This window comes from Mercurialis annua, linkage group LG2, assembly GCF_937616625.2.
Source record: "Mercurialis annua linkage group LG2, ddMerAnnu1.2, whole genome shotgun sequence".
Taxonomy (NCBI): Eukaryota; Viridiplantae; Streptophyta; class Magnoliopsida; order Malpighiales; family Euphorbiaceae; genus Mercurialis; species Mercurialis annua.
This window is the reverse complement of record NC_065571.1, coordinates 11,614,284-11,633,828: the sequence shown is the minus strand read 5'-3', so window position 1 is coordinate 11,633,828 and position 19,545 is coordinate 11,614,284. Positions and strand designations below refer to the sequence as shown.

Genomic DNA, 19,545 nt, shown 5'->3' with positions numbered 1-19,545 from the left:
CAAATATTTGTTGGATATTAGTTTCAAAATATGCAAAATTACAACTCAAAACAACCACCTGAAAGGCTGAAAAAGGAATCCAACAGCAACCGAAGCTAACAACGTCCACAAGAACCCAAATCCGACCACATCGAGAACATATAGATAAATTCATTCAACCCTAATTTATAAAATTAGCACTACACATGTTGCCTATATTACACAAAAACTTTTCAAATCCTACATTTCAATTTTTTAATTCTAGAATAAAATTCTATATTTATAATCTATCGATGTTAACAATGTTCTTCCGCCATTTACCATTTAGACATTCCACGATTCAACGTTTTCATTTCCGTACTGCATAGCATCTCACAATAGGAGCTTTAAATATTTTGTAGCTCCCTATGTAGTATATCAATAATAAAGCTGCAGCATTAAATTATGGTATTAGTCCAACTAGCATTTCTAAGACTAACTTTCTGCACTAACCTGTAAAAATTTGCTACTGTTATGATCCTATTTAGTTACCCACAAAACATACACAAAGATGCATCAAGGTTAACCCAATTAGTCGGCGCTATAAAAGCACAAATCCATACACAGGATAATAATGATCACCAAACCCTATTTGAAACAAGCATAACGCTAGCAGCACTCGTGTATACATCTGAAGAAATTTCATATGCACATTCACTCATTTAGTTACCTCGTTTCTGAAACTTCAGCCCCAAAATAATTTCCGGTTAAGGATAGGCAGCATAATGGGTCAATAATGTGAGACCAAGAAAAATTTGATGGTTGACCAGGGTTTACAGTAGGGATGTTGAGCTTCATTTGCCTCTACCGTCTTAAAGCTCCATAATTCCTAGTTACCTGCAAGAAGATATATGTTTTCAGGTTCAGTTTTGTGCTATGAAGTTCCAATTAATAGTACAAAAGTATAAAATTGCATTTTGCACATCAGTAAAATAAGCCATGAAGTTGTAATTTCCGACAAAGAGGTTTGCCAAGTAAAAAGTTGACCCAACCGAAGTTTCGTATGTCGTTGCCCTACTATTCTTGTAAAAATGTACTAACAAATGGTTTCAGGATACTTTGATTAACTGAGGCAATAATTTACTACCATAAATAAGCGGATGAAAAATGAAAATCTAAGAATCAGGAGAGAACAGGAGACATCAAATTTGAAATGACAGTAATTACATGAAGTTATAAATTCATCTTCCAGTTAAGGAATTGACAAGTTCCAGTTGCTAATTGCTAGTCTTCAAGGCTTATATCATTGTTGACAGTTCGGTGAAACTGCTCTTGAGCAATAAATAAGCTTTTCTTCTTCAACCCCCCCAAAAAGGTATCCTGTTCCCATAACTCGTATATCTCAAATCATTTTCTCATCCCCACATAATAGACTTCTACAAGTTATTTTGGATGACCTATTTGAAGATTCAAGCATCGACAACAATAATGCATTAATGATGTTCCTGAACAAAGACTTTTGTGGAAACAGTACTTCGCTAAAATTTCTGAAGGTAAAGGATAGCAAATGCTAAAAAAATTCATAACAAAGACCATACTAGTCCTGAAGCCACTGCAAAGCAGAAAGGATGTTGATTGACAGCAATTTTGATTAACAAGAAGATTTAAATTTTGAGCTACAGAAAAAAATGAATATTAGTTTTATATGCCCTTAAAAAACCTTGGAAGAGGAAGAAGACAAACCCGAGGTTGAGATTTATTTAATCGCTTTTCCATGTGGTCATCATCGTCGTCGTCATCCCTGCCAATGAGCATTCTTTGAATCACTGAATTATCTGATTTCTTTCCTCGCTTTGATGATGAAACACCTCTACCTCTTCCCTTAGGAGCAGCTCTTTTGCCCCCTTTACCTACAATTCTTTCACCATCATCCTACAAAAGAGAAATTAAATTGATCAGATAGAAAGTTCACTGCAGGCGTATCATGTCAGGTATGCTACTTCAAAGCAAAACTAACTCAAGTTTGTGCTAAAAGTAAATTGGATAAATTCCATACATACAAAGTAAATTATTTTAGAGGTTATCTACATACAGTCTCATTTAGCACACATGAAAAATTTATGCTAAATGGAGGGCAACAGAAGTAACCATTTGAAGGGCATAAAAGTAGTTGCAAGTACTCAGGCAATTGAACTTGGTAGATGGATCTTTCATTTTCTAAACAGATAATCGTAGTTCTTTATTTCTCAGAAAATGACATGCATTTTAACATTGTATTCTTTATAGTGGAAACTAATGATGCAGAAGCTCACCTTCTCTTTATTAAAATACCGGCTTCATATTTGTATTAGCACCAGTATTTACTTGAGGCCTACTTACTTAAGCAGATAGTCATGTGCCTACAATATGACTTTCAGTTGAGATAATTGGTCTAGACGAGCTTGATTGAATCAAATGGTGAATCCTAGCATTAACATTCCTTTTACAAATATTTAAAAGAGATATCTTAGAAGAAATTTAGCATTTACATTTGAAATTTTATTTCTAGAATACCTAGTTGATATATTCATATTTTCCGCTTTAATCTAGCCTACCTATAAGCAAATTTTCTGCAATGTTTTGCTGCCTTCACTTTACTGCATCATCACCTCAAGTTTTACAACAGGACAGAGAAACAAATAAACATAAAATGCCATGATGCATGGTGATTTGAAAGTATAAGTCCATACCGAACTGTCCTCAACCTCATTTATTCTATTCTCAGCATCTTCACTTGAAGCAGAATCCACATTTTCGTCTTCATCGGCAATACTTCTAACTGCAGCTGTGGCAGTGACTGATGCAGGTCTGCAATGCCAAATACATTAAAAAACTGATATGAACCTTTGAACTAGTATACTCCAGTTTTCATGTTACATCCTTTCTCTTTTTTACAGATAGCACCCTACTAATACGAAAACTGATATGAACCTTGGAGATAGTGAAGTGCATATTACCACAATCACAGAACAGATAGCACCCTACTAATATGCACTTCACTATCTCTACTTTCCCATTTTATGCACGAAATAAAGTGGTGTGCCATCATAGGCCATATACGGATGACACATAGTTCATGTAATAGCTACCCAACCACTTGCATCTAACAGAACTAACCTTTGAGACTGGCGAAACCCGAGAGTTACATCAAGGGTTGTTTGCTTCAAATTACTTGAGCCTCTCCCTCTACCTCTACCTCTGCCTCTACCCCTTCCTCTTGTTGTCGTTTTACCTTTATCGGCTTCCGAAGCATCATAAGAAGGCCTAGAAACTGATCTTGACCCTTTCTGGTTTCTACTAGAGACCTTTGAACCAGATAGTTGTGTTGTGTCTTCATCATCACTAAAGGAAACTGCACTTCCGCTTCCTGCATCAATTGTACTTCTGAAATCCTAAACAAAATTGAAAACAAAGCTCATATAGCAGGTCCTTGTTTCATATAGTCAGTTCCAAGTATGTGTAAATATCGACAGCCATACAAACTATTAATCACCTGCATGGACTGTGGATTAGATAAAAATTGCGGAGCATCCTTAGAGAGGGTAGACCTTTCCTTGACTCGTTCCTGCAATGAATATAGTCACCTATTATTGACAATAACAAATTGCTATCCATGAACATATTCACTATGTCTTAACTAGACCTAGTCTCCAGTCTAAGCAACTACTGTTACTGGACAAAGAAAGGACAGGACACATCATGCCTAGGTTTGAAACCTTCATACTTATCTACTAAAATTGGGAACAGGTATTTAGCCACACAGTAGACAAACATGGATATGGTTACCACAAAAATATATAAAGATAGAAGATTCTATAAATTTTGGCCGGATCATGTAAATGAACCATTTAGCAAACTTAACTCAAGGTTGGTTTGATCACCCCAACTACAGAAATATATCAGAGATAAAACAATCAGAATCCATACTTAACTTCCCGAAATTAATCATGACACCCAGAGCCAAGCTATATTCATTACCCTTTCACAGAGGTGGAAGTATACAATGCATGTTAGACCATTAAACATCTGTACATGCATATGCACAAGTTATCACTGTTCTAAATGACCCATCTTCCTTATCACGCGGATAAACAGATAATCTTGGATACAGGTTAACCTTCGTAGCATTATTAGAAAGATGAATATCACAAACTTAAATTTCTTGCCTCCAAACATTCTCCAACTTTAAGAATTATATCCTCCTCTTCAAACTTTACCGGATCTGACTCCTTCGCAATTTTGTTCTGTAGAAGCATAAAAACAGTAAGCATCAGGATAAATGAAAGACAAATAATGCCAGTAGACACCTTTAGAAAAGGAAGCCATCGAGAATGAACTAAAATTCACGCACTTTAATCCACACACATAAAATTCTCTCTATATATAATAGGGAAGAAACACTAAATTGCATATCCATATGACAACAATGGTGCTGATAAAAAACAATCCAACAGATGCAATATATAATCTTTCTGAAAAATTGGGAAGATGAGTATGAAATACTCACACGTGTTTCTTGAAGATTGTACTGCAAACAAGAATAGAATGCCATTTTGTCATCTTTACTAACAAAATTATGCAGTGCAACATCCAAGTCATTGACTGGAAGGATCTCCATTTTCTGCAAAATAGGCATTATATCAAGTAGTTAATTTTAAAAGTTAAATAAGAGAATGCAACAATGCCTCTGGGTATAAATATTTCTATATCCATTTTCATCATTCCTCTACAATTCAGTACCAAATGGCCTTATAGATATTATTAAATAGAACTACTAAAGGTATCTTTCAAAGGCTAGAAAAGCACGAGTGACAATATTTGAATCTAGCAATCAGATATCCATGATTTTCTAGATGAAGAAGAAAAGTGGAGTTCTACATAACATATAGAAGAAAAGTTAAAGAGATGATGATATGTATGTGTGCAAAGATACAATGTTGTTGCTGAATACCAGGTTACTTTCAGCGACCAGAGCTTCTATGTTTTGTTGATTTAGCTCTTCTGGGCGAAGGCGCTCAGAATCATCAAATTTAGCTGCAATTATGAGGGGAGAAACACCATGTCATACCAATAATTTTATAGAACACTTGATATTACCGACTCAAAAAATGGATAGTATATTTAGATTAAATGGAACAAGGAAAAAATATGTTTTGACAGACTCTAGGGAATTGTCCCCCTCATATAATATGAATTTTATAGTTTTCTCACAGATATTCATCAATAAATCTTTTTTTCGAGTGCATGCAGGCACTTAAAATTTTAAAGCGTCGTCTTTGTTGAACATTAGAACTTCATCCATTTGTTCATCATTCTGTGCAGCATTGAAAATCTTTAGAGGACTGCTGCTAATGGGAAACCAGACAGTCAAAACTAGTAGACAAGTGATCACCTAGAAGGTTTAAATTACCTTGGCCCTGAGCCTTTCTAGAGGCCTTTGAAAATATAAGAATATCTTGAGGATTTGCTACCTATAAAATTGAAAAAAACATACTTTTGGTCACACAGAAGATAACAAAGCATGAAGCAGTTAACAGGACAAGTAACAGATAGAAAGTACCTTCCCCACATACTTTTGCCCAAATCTTTGGGGATTGATTGTCATAAATCCAGAGTAATCAACCTAAAAAATAATTGAAAGAACAATATTAATGCCACCTGTGGGGGTGAGAGGAGGTAATGCAGAATTTCACCCCATACAAAATCATCAAGTATCTTCCAGAGAATTGCAAGACTCTAATTAGATAATGAGAAGTTGTGTTTTCATATAAGGTTTATTTCCCCCCTCCAGTAGAAAAAAAACTGTGTTTTCAAATAAGGCTGTTAGAAAGAAATATGGTTGAACACTGGAGAAAAAAAACAGAGCACGGCTTGGAAAACTATTAAATGCAAGTGATGCTCAAATTTGAGTCTGGACTTTTTGTTATATCATCAATTGTAAGCATACATGGATGTTACCTTCACTCGAACTAATGGAAGCTTTAGCTCTGATCTGCTAACAGACTTTGTAATAGATTTTTCTATCAGATTATTGACCTGCAAAATGGAAGTAGATTCTCTTAATGGCACAAGTAATCATAATCATGTAAATAATGGCACAAGTAATCTAAGTGGTCCAACCCTTCTTGATGTTTGGGAACAAAACTTACCACTTTGTCCAAATGTTCGAGAATAGAGTTCTGATCATTGGGATCAATGTCACCTTCATCCTTTAACACAACCTACATCATGATATTTAGCATGATATTTAGTATATCATCATAAAGGCCTTTACAGATGAAGAGAAATAATCACCAGGTTACCTCTGCATATTCAAAAGGCCTGACTGATGTCAAAGGTATCTTGGTTGGGCGATATTGATTTCCCTATGGAGAGAAAACAGCATGCAAGATTGGTCATAAATAGAAGGAACAAATTCTGCATGTAAAACAGTTTATATATCAAGATTTTCCATTAAGATACCTTAATTTCTAGAAGCAGCACATGCTTTGGCTTCGATTCTCCATCAATTAGTGATGTTGCTACCGAAGAACCTGGTTGTGTAATGTGAAAGCCCATCCCAGGAACTTCCTTTTAAAATCAAAACCATCTTAAATCAGCAAGGGAGTGCGTATTATTTTAAAAGAGGGGCATACAAATGTGTCACTGGCACCTGAGGATCAATCAGACATTCATGCTCATGTCCCCACACTATGAAATCCATGAATCTCGGTAGAAAATGCTCATTTATTGCATTTTTTGGATTTGTCTTCACTCTGAAAACCAGAACAGGAGGTAAACTTCGCAATTCACATACATCAATATAGGCCTGTGCATCGGTCAGTTTGGTTGGTATGGAAATCAGCCGAAACCGACCAACGGAAATTTGGTATGATTCCAAGCCGAACCGAACTTTAGGTTCAGATCACATCTAAACTGAACCAAAAATTTTGGTTTGGTTCAAATAAAAACCGAAATTTTTTGTTTATTTTCTTTTAAAATTAATTTAAACATTAAAAAATTATTGTCTAATAATTTTCTATATATAGAATATTTTATCTATTACAAGAAATTTATTAACTTATTTGTTATGTATAATTAAGGAATAAAAACTAAAAAAAGTATTAATAAATATATTTATAATAAAAATTTTATTCGGTTTTTCGAAAAAATTGGTTTTTAAAATGCTAAAACCGAATTAAAAATTGAATATCAAATTTCAATATTAATACAAACCGAACCGAACTGTATCAACCAAAAAACCGAACATTTATTAGAATTTCGGTTCGGTTTTTGCATACCCCTACATCGACATCTTTAGATATAAGGTGAGCAGACACCAGTAAATGGATGTAAAGTCTTTCTTTTTCAAGAAAGATTCAGCACACCCCTTAAAATAAAAGTAACAGCTAAAGCCTTATGCAAGGACGCATAATGTCACTCATACACAACCTATTCTGATGAAGCACCAAAATGTTGAACCAGTCGGACAGTTGACATCCTTCTTGAGACTCCGGCCTCATCCATTGCACGGCATGTGGTGTCTGAAAAGTTAGACACATCATATATTACAAAGAGGCGGGTTAGCATACTTGAATGTCCGAAATTAATCAGTAATGAATCTCATAAAAAGCACCTGAAACATTCTATTGAGTCTTTCATCCCTAATGTTTCCAAGACCATACAAGGCCACAGCAGTTGAACCCTGCAATTCATATCAGTTAAAATATAAATGTGATAAAAAAAACAGAACCTCATTTATTCTTGCTAATAGTATCTATGATCTACAGTGTACCTTCCTAATAAGAATAGGGTAGATAGTGATCTGACCAACACCAGAACCCTCAAGAACCATTTTCCCAAAATAATTTACAAGATTACATGCTGAAAGGATATCAACTGCTGAAAGGTTGTCCTGTAACCAGTAAGCACATGAGTTAAACATTAACTTAAAATTCAAAGGCAGACACTAAAACAAGTCTGAAGAAGTTATTATTATGCACCACGGTGGATAATTCAGCTGCTTAGTTACAAACAACAAAATTTACCGAAAAAATTGAAGTCTCATTAGTTTTGACTCTCGAGAACAACTATCAAACCGACGAATACTGCAAGAGTTCCCTAGTTACCAATTTTCCAAATACTTGAGAGATCAATTTGCATAAATCTGAAATCTATTTATAAACTCCAAACCAGTAAACAGACTTGGTTTTTTTTGTGAGAGGGAGGAAGGATATGGATAGCAGTGGTTGAAGTCGTAATGACATTTTTTCTACGCCACGTCACCCTAAAAATTGAAATATTCCATGTAGAAGTAGATGGAAATGCTACTGAGAAGCACATCCATTTGGACCTTTCACGTTTCAACCATTGTTTTCCTATCTAACAAATAAAAGCGCAAGAGAACATGCACTTCATTAACTAAATTCCTTTCCCTCCCATTTCCACCCTTCTTACAAGAATGCAAAAGTAGCAGTTGATCAGTCATGAAAATATAGAAAAAATAATTCCTGCGCAGCAAGTTTGAAAATTTTGGAATATCAATGCAGAAGGATCACATAACATAGATACTTAGATAGAGCAATAATGGTTCGATATAAACTGTTGGAAACTCTAATTTACTAACCGGAACACAATTGTTTAGCAGTGTATAGCATAGTAGTAACCCCAAATTCAAACTTTCTTTTCGTGTGAGGGACTTACAAGATTAACCTCAGGAAAACAAATATTAAACAAAAGTTATTTGGTCTTTGAAGATCATTTACTAGCTAATGTAAAAAAAAGTATTACAGAAGAATGATTGAGAAATCATCTTGATGTAAAAAGAAAAGGAAAAAAACAATTGTACCATAAATCCATACCACTCCAGCAGGATCATCATGATTTCCATGGATGCTGAACACTGGTAAGCCAACATTGAAGTGGGGATCTTCATAATTTACATGGCCAAATCTGCAAAAAATGAGACATTTCTATGACTAACCAGTATGCTTGAAGAGTTCATCTTTGAGTACTTTAAAAAGATACATAGATGATAGATGTAAGACATCTATCATTGTAACCATAGGTCATATTCACATGCATATGCTGGGATCTTAAAAGAGTAATACTAGTAAACTACAGAAGGAAATATTCCATTAATATTAAAAAAAATCGATACCTTTGAGAAAGAAAGAAAAACGTATAATACACGAGCTGGAGTGTTTAAATTCAAAACTTAGCTTTGCTTTGAGGATTATAATGAAAACTCATTGAGTAATAAATAAACTGAATTATGCATCCACAGCAAGGCATGTCGTCATTAATTCTCTTATAAAAGAGTATCAAAACAAGAATCAATGGAACATAAACAAACCGATAAAGAGAAAACTAAATCCCATACGTGTTTGCAAAATTCACAGTCTGGTCACTAACAACTTGGAACTGCACAGGCTGATTATTGAGACAATGACGGCGAAGAATCTCAATGGCCTTAACTAATGTTGACCTAGAAGGCTTATTTTCATGGAAAAGATCACCACCAAGAAGTACAAAATCCACCTATTACCAAACAAAACATAAAATTTCATCAAAAACAGCCAACACCCAAAGCTCATAAGTAAACATATAATACACTTAAAATTGCAAGTAATCTCCACCTGCTTTTTCTCCGCTATGGAGCATATCTCTTCAAACGCCTGAAAAGAATCATGCCGCCGTATCTCATCCTTCTCCATATATCCCAAGTGACAATCAGTCGCCACAAGCACTCGCAGTGTTTCCGACATGTCCTCACTATAAAATCACCATTTCGGAATAACAAACAAAATTAAATCAAGTCAACTTTTCCACAACACTAAAAAAAAACACCAATTGCATGACTGATGTCAACTAATGCTATTAAAAAATTAAATTTTCTTTCCAAATCATTATTATTAATTAATAGTGGAAATAACGATTCACCTTGATAAGTCTCCCATGGTTTCCAAATAGCAGTACAACAATCCTGAAACAAAAGAGCAGGCCAGAGCATTACAATGAGTTATAACAGTTGATAAAAAAATTTAAAAAAATTGAAACAGCTTAAAACCCTAAAAATAGGGTTTTTAAAGAATGCCATAAGCATGCTAATAAAATTATGATAAACTGGGTAGTGATAGATATACATACAGACACAGAAAATTCGAAGATAATTTTGGTCAAATTTTGAAATTATGAACACGACAAATAGTTGTGATTTTCGCGGGTAATTTTGAAGAGCAGAAAAAAAATGATCACTCTTCTGGAACTTGTTCTTAGGGAACGTTATACAGGGAGGGGTATTATCGTCATGGAAAATTTTCGGGAAATTTACACCTAAGGTACTTGAACTTATTTATTTCTTCCAATATAGTGATTTTATTTCATTTTAGGAGAAATTACAAAAACAAAAATACAAATTAACCCTATGGTAAATTTGGATTCAGAATAAACATTAACTTTTTAAACAGTTTCAAAATAAACTATCTCCTAATAGTGTTATAAAAAGTAAAGAAAAAATGTTTTTTATTTTTGAATTTATAAAAATTTATTTAATTATTACAATTCTTATTGTTTTTATAAATCAATACAATAGTTTATTTAAAAACATTTAAAAAATAATTTTTATTATATATTTTTTAAAAATAAAGTAAAATTATTTTGTTTTTATCTAAGAAAATTGGTAAAACTAAAATTGTATTGTTGTAGTACTTTTTAATTTTATACATAATCTTTTAATTTAATAATTTTTTAAAAAAAACAATACACACATTTGAGACATTAATTTGTTTAAGTTAGAGTCTAAAATATCCTATTTTAGAAATATAGTAAAAAAACTAAATTTTAAATAATAATATTAAAAAAATAAAAAATATAAATATAAAAATATAACATTATTATTTTTTAATTAGGCAAAACCATTTAAAAAAGACATAACCTTAAGCTTTTTTTTAATTGCATCCTAACCTTATAAAATCATTAATTTTATCCTATTTTTCATTTTCATTTTACACTTTTAACTGTAATCTAAAGTATTATATTGATTTGTCTTTCACTCGGGGAAAAGTCAAATAAATCCTTCATGTTTAACATATATTCTAAATAGCTTTTAATGTTATAAAGTACAAAAAAACTCTTCGTCCTCATAAATCCAAATAATAATAACAATGTTCATTTAAATTATTAATCTTGTCATATAATTACGACATTAAAACAGGCTCCGACTCTACTATTGTCCTCTTACAATCCCGTAGTCGTCTTTCTCCAACTCATTAATCGTTTTTCTTAAGTTGAACTTATATGATTCGTCTTTTTCGTAGAAAAAACAAACCCATAATAGGAAAGATAAATCTTTGTCTTCCCCATGGGAAAGACGAAAGTTTGTCTTCTTTATTCATATTTCCCAAGAAAGAAAAGCCTTTTGGCGGCAAGATTGAAAGCGGTTTTAATGTCGGAGTAGGTATTTTTTATTTTTTTTTAATAAAATTTAAAAAATCAATTATATATCTAATAAATTTATTTAGAACTATAATTTTAAATTAGATTAAAGAGATGAAGGACCTATTTGAATTTTTTTAAATGGAAAAGAATATAATTTTACCCTTTAATTTAGTATTTTTGAATGGTCTTATCCTTTGAGTAAGAAAATTGTACCAAATTGAAATTTTAAGGTACAATTGAAAGTGAAAAATATTAAATAGAATAAACTTGACGATTCTACAAGGTCGGGGTGCAATTGAAAATAAGTTTAAAGGTCGGTGGTTTTTGGATCATTTGCCTTTTAATTATAATCAATCCATAAAGTTATTAAATTTTACTAATTCGTATTATTATCTTTACTATTATTTTCACATACTTTAATTTTTTAAAAATAAGCATAATGGGTTTTTCAATTTCATAGAGTTAACTATAAAAATTCACCAATTTTATATATTTTCAATTTAATAACGCATTTGAAAAGTGTCATTTTTGGACACCAATATTTTTTTAAATCAATACATTTGAATCATAATTTATTGACGTGGCAGCCACAATATGACTTTTACCTTAACAAATTGTACCGAAAAATAGGTGTCATCTTAAAAAATTAGAACCTCATGTGTCAATTTAAAAAAATGAAATGATATTTACCAAAAGTATTTACCAAAAATTCATTAAGGGGGAACATGACATTCAAATCACTCACAATATTTATGGAGTTATACACCACCTACTTATTTTACAAGCATTTATAGAGAGAGTTACACTATTTAAAGTTACTTAATCATTTTTTTTTCAAAGTTAGAATCATCGATGAAGATTAAATTACAACAAGGAAAAGTCATAAAACAAAAAGCATATACACGATCTTTCTAATTTTGAGATAGTAAATAATAAACAACAATTCAAATACAAGCTATAAAAAATCAAAAAATAGAAAAAAATCTAAACTTGAGTCCCGGAACTTAAACACAACGATCTCGTTGAGCGGGTGTTAGGTGATTCCTTTTTCCAATTTGCCCGTCGAACCGCTTGATCCGTTGAAAACTACTATTTCCGATCTCCATCTTCGTTTAGATCCTAAAACGATAGATCCACAACCTCACCATTTTTTGGATCTATAAGAACTTGAATTTAAAGTTCAAACAAACACTAAATGTTCTTGAGGATCTAAAAAATATAAACAAATGAGAATAAAAAAGACTTTATTATTTCTTCAAAGATGAACAAAATAAAAACCCAAACCAAAACTAAAATTTTAACAAGGTTTTTATGAAAGAAATAGTAAATCTATAATAATAAGTATTATGCGCGGAGAGAAGATGATTTTCCGGCTAGCCGGAAAGATCATCTTCTCCCACCCTCAAAGAAGTGAAGAAGATGAGAATTTTTCTAGAGAGAAGGGAGAGAACAAATTTTAAAGAGAGAACTAATTTAATCGTTTAGAAAATTGATGTATTACTTAATCATTTCACATGTACTTATGGTGGGAGTTACACATCATTTAAGTGAAGTTAAATAGACTTATTGCTTTCACGCTATATTAAGATGAAAGTTACAAGCTTTAAGTGCTTTTAAATCTAGTTCAACTTACTTTACGTATATATAGCCAACCGTTTCTCATTTCTAAAATCATCCCCCTTTTAATTATTTATCCAAATTTCTAGCTTTTTATCTCATTCTCTACACAACACTCATAAACACCATACAAGAAAAGAATTAAGAAAATAGAAGAATCATCAACCATCAAAAAGTAAGATCAAGAAAGAACAATGAAGAATCTTCAAACTAATTTTCTCTAAACTCTTTTCTCTTTATTTTATCTTTAAATGTGAATTATGATTTACTATATTTTTATGTGTTTTATCATGATTCAAAGCTAATCCCCTTTGTGGGGTTAGGCTTCGGTAAGTGATTGTATGAAATATTAATTTATTTTATTTGCCCAGTTGTTTGATACATGATTTGATTTTCATTTAACTCTTCATTCATTGTTTAAGCCAATCTATCATAGATAACATCATACTTAAATATTCAAGACGAGAGTAGGTCTCTTTAATAGAAAGACTTAAAATTTCTTGGATTTAAATATTTCGAACTAGAGATAGAGAATCTATCTAAGGGATCGAGCTGGTTAATCTTCCTACAATACTAGAATTTTGCATAGAAGTTTGTAATTTTTGGCCACCACTTGAATAAGAAGAGAGTAAATGCATTTTCCAACCTTGACACCTTCTATCGACTTAGATTTAAGGTTTAGAAGACATTAGGCTCAATTCCTCCAATAAAGTCAATTAAGGAACAAATAGAATAGTTAATCATAAAAGTGACAATTATAAATTGAAGTTTAACACTCTCTTTTATCATTGATATTACACTTGTTTATTTTATTGTCTATTTACATTACGTTTTGTAGTCTAAATTCAAAAAACACTCTAACTATATGTTGAGCCTGAATACTTAACTAACTATTCATTGATCAACATAGAATCCATATGGATCGACATTTCTTCTTACTCTATATAAACTAGTAGACACAAGTAGAATTATTATCTCATACACTTTCACTTACATAAACTTGCAACCGAATATTTGGCGTCATTACTAGAAATTCTTGATCTTTGATTAGCAATAGACCTAGTTAAAGAATTTTTTTTTATTTTCTTGTTTATTTTATTTCCTTATATAGTTGATTCTTTTTTTGGGTGGTATAACTCATATTCATGAGAAGGACATGAAGTTTCTACGATATAACACCATTTGTTCCTGATTTGAATCGATTATAGAGGAAAAAAATGGGATTTTTTTCCTCAAGCAGATTGTTCAGCTATGGCACAAGAAAGAACAACTTTGGATAAATTGCCCGTTATTGCTAAAAAAATTGGCAAAAATTGCTGCTCCAACCATTAATAACAACAACTTTAAAATCAAGCCGAGTTTAATCCATATGATACAAAACAACCAATTTAGAGGTTTATCCGGAGAGGATCCATGCTCCCATATCTTGGAATTCCTCAACGTGTGTCAGACTTTCAAAATCAATGACATAACTAATGATATTATTAGGCTTTTCTTATTTAATTTCTCAGTAAGGGATAAGGCTCATATTTGGATAGCTAGATTTCCTCGCCATTCCATCACAAGATGGTTGCAGCTCAAGCAAACATTCCTTCATATGTACTTTCTTCTGCAAAAAACAACAAAGTTGCGAAATGAAATTTCAACATTAAAATAAGCAAAAGAAGAAACATTGTACGTCGCATGGGAGAAATTTAAAGAGTTGCAAAGGCATTATCCACATCATGGTTTATTTGATTGGATTATAACTTAAATCTTCGATAATAGGTTAGCCGATAAAGATCGCAATATTATCAACATCGGTGATGGAGGTAAAAGGGATGACCAAGATGTCGACTGATATAATCAAACTATTGGAGGGACTAGTTTCTCAAAGTTATATATGTGACGATGTCTTTGTGCCAAAAGGAAGAGGTGTACTCGAATTGGATAGCATCAATATGCTCACAGCGAAAGTGGATGCCTTGATCCAGTTGGTAAGCAAATTGCAAGTAAGCGTTGTAAGTACTTTTAACACTCAAACTTGTGATTTACTCATAATTATATTGATTTTTATATTAATGTGAATGAGGAAGTGAACTATGTTCAAGGAGGTTTCAACGAAAGGAACGACCAACACTCAAATAATTACAATACGCATTGGCGAAATCATCCTGAAGTTTCTTAGTCGAGTCAAACCTCTTAACTTAATCTACCATCAAACCAACTTTTCAATACCGCACATGAACCTCAAAATTCACCTGGTTTTAATCAAAAACAAGACCAACAAACCTTAACCCATCTCAAATAAAATTCAACCTCGAGAAGTGTCTTAAGCGGTTTGTAGCTCAGCAAATCAACTCGAACAAGAAGCATGAAGAGCAGTTCTGCCAAATACAACCCAAAATTGACCAAGTTTCTTCAAACATAGATAAACTTTCAACCAGTACCAAAATGCTCAAAACTCAACTAGCCTAACAAGCCTCTACTTCATCAAGACAAATGGATAAACTACCTAGTCAACTATAGAATTCATTTCATAAGAGGCTTGTAAAACTATAATATTAAGGAGTATAGAGCAGTTATAAGAAAGTGATCGAAAGAAAAAAGAAATTTTGATTAATAATGACAATGATGAACTGACTGTGGATGCCAACGAAGAAGTTAGGCCCGATGCACCCATCAAAATTGAAGAAGTGCATGAGGCAAACATCAACTAAGGAAGAAAAAGAAAGATGACTATAAGAAAGAGCATGGAGTTGACATCTCAAATTTTCTCTTTCCTCAAAGATATTTAAAAAGGAATTTAAACAAGGGATGTGTGGGATTTCTCGAGATTCTCAAAGAAATCACAATCCAAGTCCCATTATTCGAAGCACTCAAAGACATGCCATCTTGGTGCAAGTTTCCGAAAGACATAATAAGCCACAAGGATAAACTTGAAGACTATGATTTAGTGGCACTAGTTGAAGAATTGTAAGCTTACTTCTCGAAACAACCACCAGAGATGAAAGATCTCAAAGTTTTACTGTACCAATACCGATATTTGGGCAAGTGTAAGTCTTATGCCCTATTCTATTTACAAAAAGCTCGATCTTGGAGAACTCAAGCCAATGAAAATGAGTTTTTCTATGGTAGACCGAGTATATTTGAAAATGTTCCGATTTTCTTCGAAAGATAGTTCTTGGTCACCGCTGATATGGTTATTGATATGAAAGAAGGAAATATCGTCTTGGAAGTCAACAACGAGAAAATGGAATTCAATGTTTTCAAGATGATGTGACAGACTCCTATTGAGGCTGTTGGATGATTAGACGTATTGGATATGGTTGAAGAATATGTCGATGAAGTTATCGATGAATGCATCAACTTTGACCCATTTTTCGCATGTCTATCGCAAGGAGTGAGTGAGGAACATAGTAGTGAAGAAGTGGTTTCCAATGTCAAGCTTTTGGAAGCGACTCGTTTTGTCCCTAAATTGAGATTATCAAGATATGAACCGCCAAGGAATGAGAATGATTCAAAGTCTACGTCAAATCAAGAGGCACCACAGCTGGATCTGAAGTGTCAAAGTTAAGGTCCCCGTTTCTTGAACCTGAATCAAAATTCCTATTATTATGAATTCTATCTTAAATTATGGTTAAGAAAATGCTTTGAAAAAATATCATTTTGAGTCATAAAAAGGAAATTGGATATTCAATTCATAATTTGGAAGGATTAAATCCTAATGTTTTCATGCATATAGTCATTTTATAGATGATGTTAAGTCTTCAATCGAAGGTTAAAGGCGTTTAAATCCTATATTAAAAGAAGTTGTTAGAAAAATATTAACTGCTTGATAATGGTATTATATATCATGTTAGTGATAATAAATGGATAAGTCTAATTCAAGTCGTTCCAAAGAAAGGAGAAACAGTGGTGGTTTAAAATGAATCAAATTATCTAATACCTATAAGAATCGTTATTAATTGGCGTATGTGTATAGATTATAGGAAACTAGCCATTTGGAAAAATCATTTCCTCTGCCTTATATTGACGATTTGACAAGTGTTTACATTTTTTATATTTAGATGGCTTAGGTGGATTTTATCAAATTTCTATTTTTCATGAAGACTAATCCAAACTACTTTTACATGTCCTTATGGAACATTTGCATTCAGAAGAATGCCATTTAGCCTTTGCAATGCCCCTGTCACTTTTCAAAGATGCATGTATTCCATTTTTAGTGTTTTAATCATTGATTGTGTTGAGGTATTTATGTACAACTTTAGTGTTTATGAAACTAACTATTTACAATATCTAGAAAATCTTTTTAAAGTTATCGATAGATGCAAGAAATATGGACTAGTACTCAATCGGGAGAAATATAATTTTATGGTTCAAGAAGAAATAATACCAGGTCACATTAATTCAAAAAGAGAAATGAAAATTGATAGAGAAAAAATTGGAGTAATTGCTGCTGTTCCACTTCCAAAATGCACAAAGGACGTTTGCAGCTTTCTAACTTAATAGTTTATCAATGATTTTTTTCCAAGATAATTAATCCGCTATTTTGTAAGTATAGCGAGTTTATTTGATGAACCCTACTTGGAAGCTTTCAAAGAGTTGAGTACTGCATTAATTGGTATTTATTCCTATTTTACAACCGCTAGATTGGAATACACCCTTTGAACTGAAGTGTGATGCAAGTAAAGATGTTCTTGAGCAAAGGAAGAATGAAAAATCTCATGTCATCTACTATGCTAGCAAGCTACTCCCGAAAAAAGGATATCTATATCAAAATTAAATTATATAAATTTTTGGAGTACTATCTGAATGTTTAGTGTGGAAAATTTGAAAACTAAAAATAAAAAGTTTTTTTTATCAACAATTAACGAATTACTCGGACTTGGTTTGTATTGCATTTTAAATGTGTGATTCATTATAAATATCATAATTTTAACTTTGTTTATGGTGAATACAACGTTTATAGAAATTTTGATTTCTATTATAAGATCCTAGAGATTTGTTATTTATCTTGGATGTTTTCCTAATCCTTTGATTTATTTTGTCTTTCACTCTTTATGGTCGAACTATAATATTGATTATTTATAAAAAAAAAAATTATGAACTGTTTCATCATAAAACAAAATAAGTTAAAGAGTTACGTTATATTTAACTTTTATTAATGATATTTTCCAAATCTTAATTTTCTATTAGATATAATTATTATAAATTATAAAATTACTACACTAATATCATATTTATTTTACTGGACTATTAAATACCACCCCAACTTTACCATCCACCGCCATGATTTTTACTTTCTCGCTCTTTTGATCAAAACCAAAAAAAAAATAAACTCTTTCAACTTATACTTTTACCCAATAAATAACGATTAGATCTCAAAAAAAAGAAATGGCAAAATCTAAACGAAAAAATGGAGAGGGACCATCGATAAGTGATCGATTTCTATTTTTTTAATCAATTTCCGATTTTTTAAAGTTTTTGCCGAATTGTTTTTTGATTTTTTCCGCTGCCGGGGGCCTCCGGATTGCTGCCGGCGTCCACGCCAGATTCCCTATCTGGGTTCAGGGGTCCAGGGCATCTCTTCCGGACGCCCAGGCAGCAAAAACATTAAAAAAAAAACGTAAAAAAACTAAAAAACATAAATTTACCTCGGGAGAAGCTGGAAAATTTATTCCCGATTCTTGATACTCGTTTTTCGAGAAATTTGAAGCGTTTTCGGCCATCATAATTTTGAGATTCGAATGAGTTCGGAGAGCAGCGACGGATTCATGTAAGGTCCAAGGGGTGCATTGGGCCTCCCTGAAGTCAACATAATACTTAAAAACAACTTTAAGACTATGAATGTATAGGTATTGCAGCATTATATATATGTCCATTAACAACCTAACTTGCGCATACCATCCCATGGCAGATTTATTAATATTTTAAAATTATTAATAAAGTCATTGGTTTTTATCAAATGATATCTAAATTTAATTTTAATATATTAATAATCAGACATTCATATAATAATTAATTTTTTTTATCTTGTTAATTTTATTTGTCTTGTTATACTCCGTAAAACATTTTAGTTATATTTTGTTTGTATAATCTTTTAGATATGGAATGATTTATAAATAAATAACAAGTGTTAGAAAGACATCAATATTATTAAAATAACTTATTGCTCAAATATCATAAGGAGAAGATAACATTGGTATTTAGAAAATATATCTAACTGAGACCTAATATAATGAATTTCTCTAAATAGTAGAAATTGAAGGACGGAAAATGGTAACAACAGTAAAATATATTATTATTATTTATTAATTAGTTAATCAAGTATTCATTAATTTATAAATTGTTATAGTTGTTAAACAAACTTTTTATACGATGAAACTCATTAAATATTTATTGCGCAATTGAATGAGAGATATATAATTAAATGAATATATGACCAATTATATTAAAAATGTGTTTATAAAAATTAACAACGAAGCTACTACACAATGATTTCATGACATTAAAAATTAAACGAGAATATTA

General features: G+C 31.9%; 1 protein-coding gene and 1 non-coding gene across 2 annotated transcripts; both read right to left on the bottom strand.

Annotated features, from left to right (window-relative positions):
* Positions 1-530: 530 nt before the first annotated feature.
* On the bottom strand, positions 531-10,234 carry LOC126669809 (double-strand break repair protein MRE11). Its single transcript, XM_050363370.2, has 23 exons — positions 10,126-10,234; positions 9,919-9,961; positions 9,615-9,750; positions 9,359-9,516; positions 8,838-8,928; positions 7,772-7,891; positions 7,613-7,681; positions 7,429-7,520; positions 6,650-6,752; positions 6,460-6,567; positions 6,300-6,362; positions 6,147-6,218; positions 5,956-6,033; positions 5,558-5,620; positions 5,408-5,468; positions 4,949-5,031; positions 4,505-4,618; positions 4,164-4,241; positions 3,491-3,562; positions 3,115-3,389; positions 2,688-2,805; positions 1,702-1,890; positions 531-855 (listed from the first exon to the last, which is right to left on the bottom strand). Exons 2-23 carry the CDS (start codon positions 9,933-9,935, stop codon positions 823-825), a joined length of 2,193 nt encoding a protein of 730 aa, XP_050219327.1. The 5' UTR covers positions 9,936-9,961; positions 10,126-10,234; the 3' UTR covers positions 531-822.
* A 4,422-nt stretch (positions 10,235-14,656) lies between these two features.
* LOC126670829 (small nucleolar RNA R71) lies at positions 14,657-14,763 on the bottom strand. Its single transcript, XR_007638824.1, has one exon. It is a non-coding gene; the product is annotated as a small nucleolar RNA R71 (small nucleolar RNA).
* Positions 14,764-19,545: the final 4,782 nt, after the last annotated feature.

What these genes read in the sequence shown, in the direction of transcription:
- LOC126669809 (XM_050363370.2), bottom strand. An exon ending in ATGAGGTTGAGGACAGTTCG is followed by an intron (nt 1,891 to 2,687) that starts GTATGGACTTAT and finishes TCTCTTTTGTAG; the next exon opens with GATGATGGTGAAAGAATTGT. An exon ending in TAAATAAATCTCAACCTCGG is followed by an intron (nt 856 to 1,701) that starts GTTTGTCTTCTT and finishes ATCTTCTTGCAG; the next exon opens with GTAACTAGGAATTATGGAGC.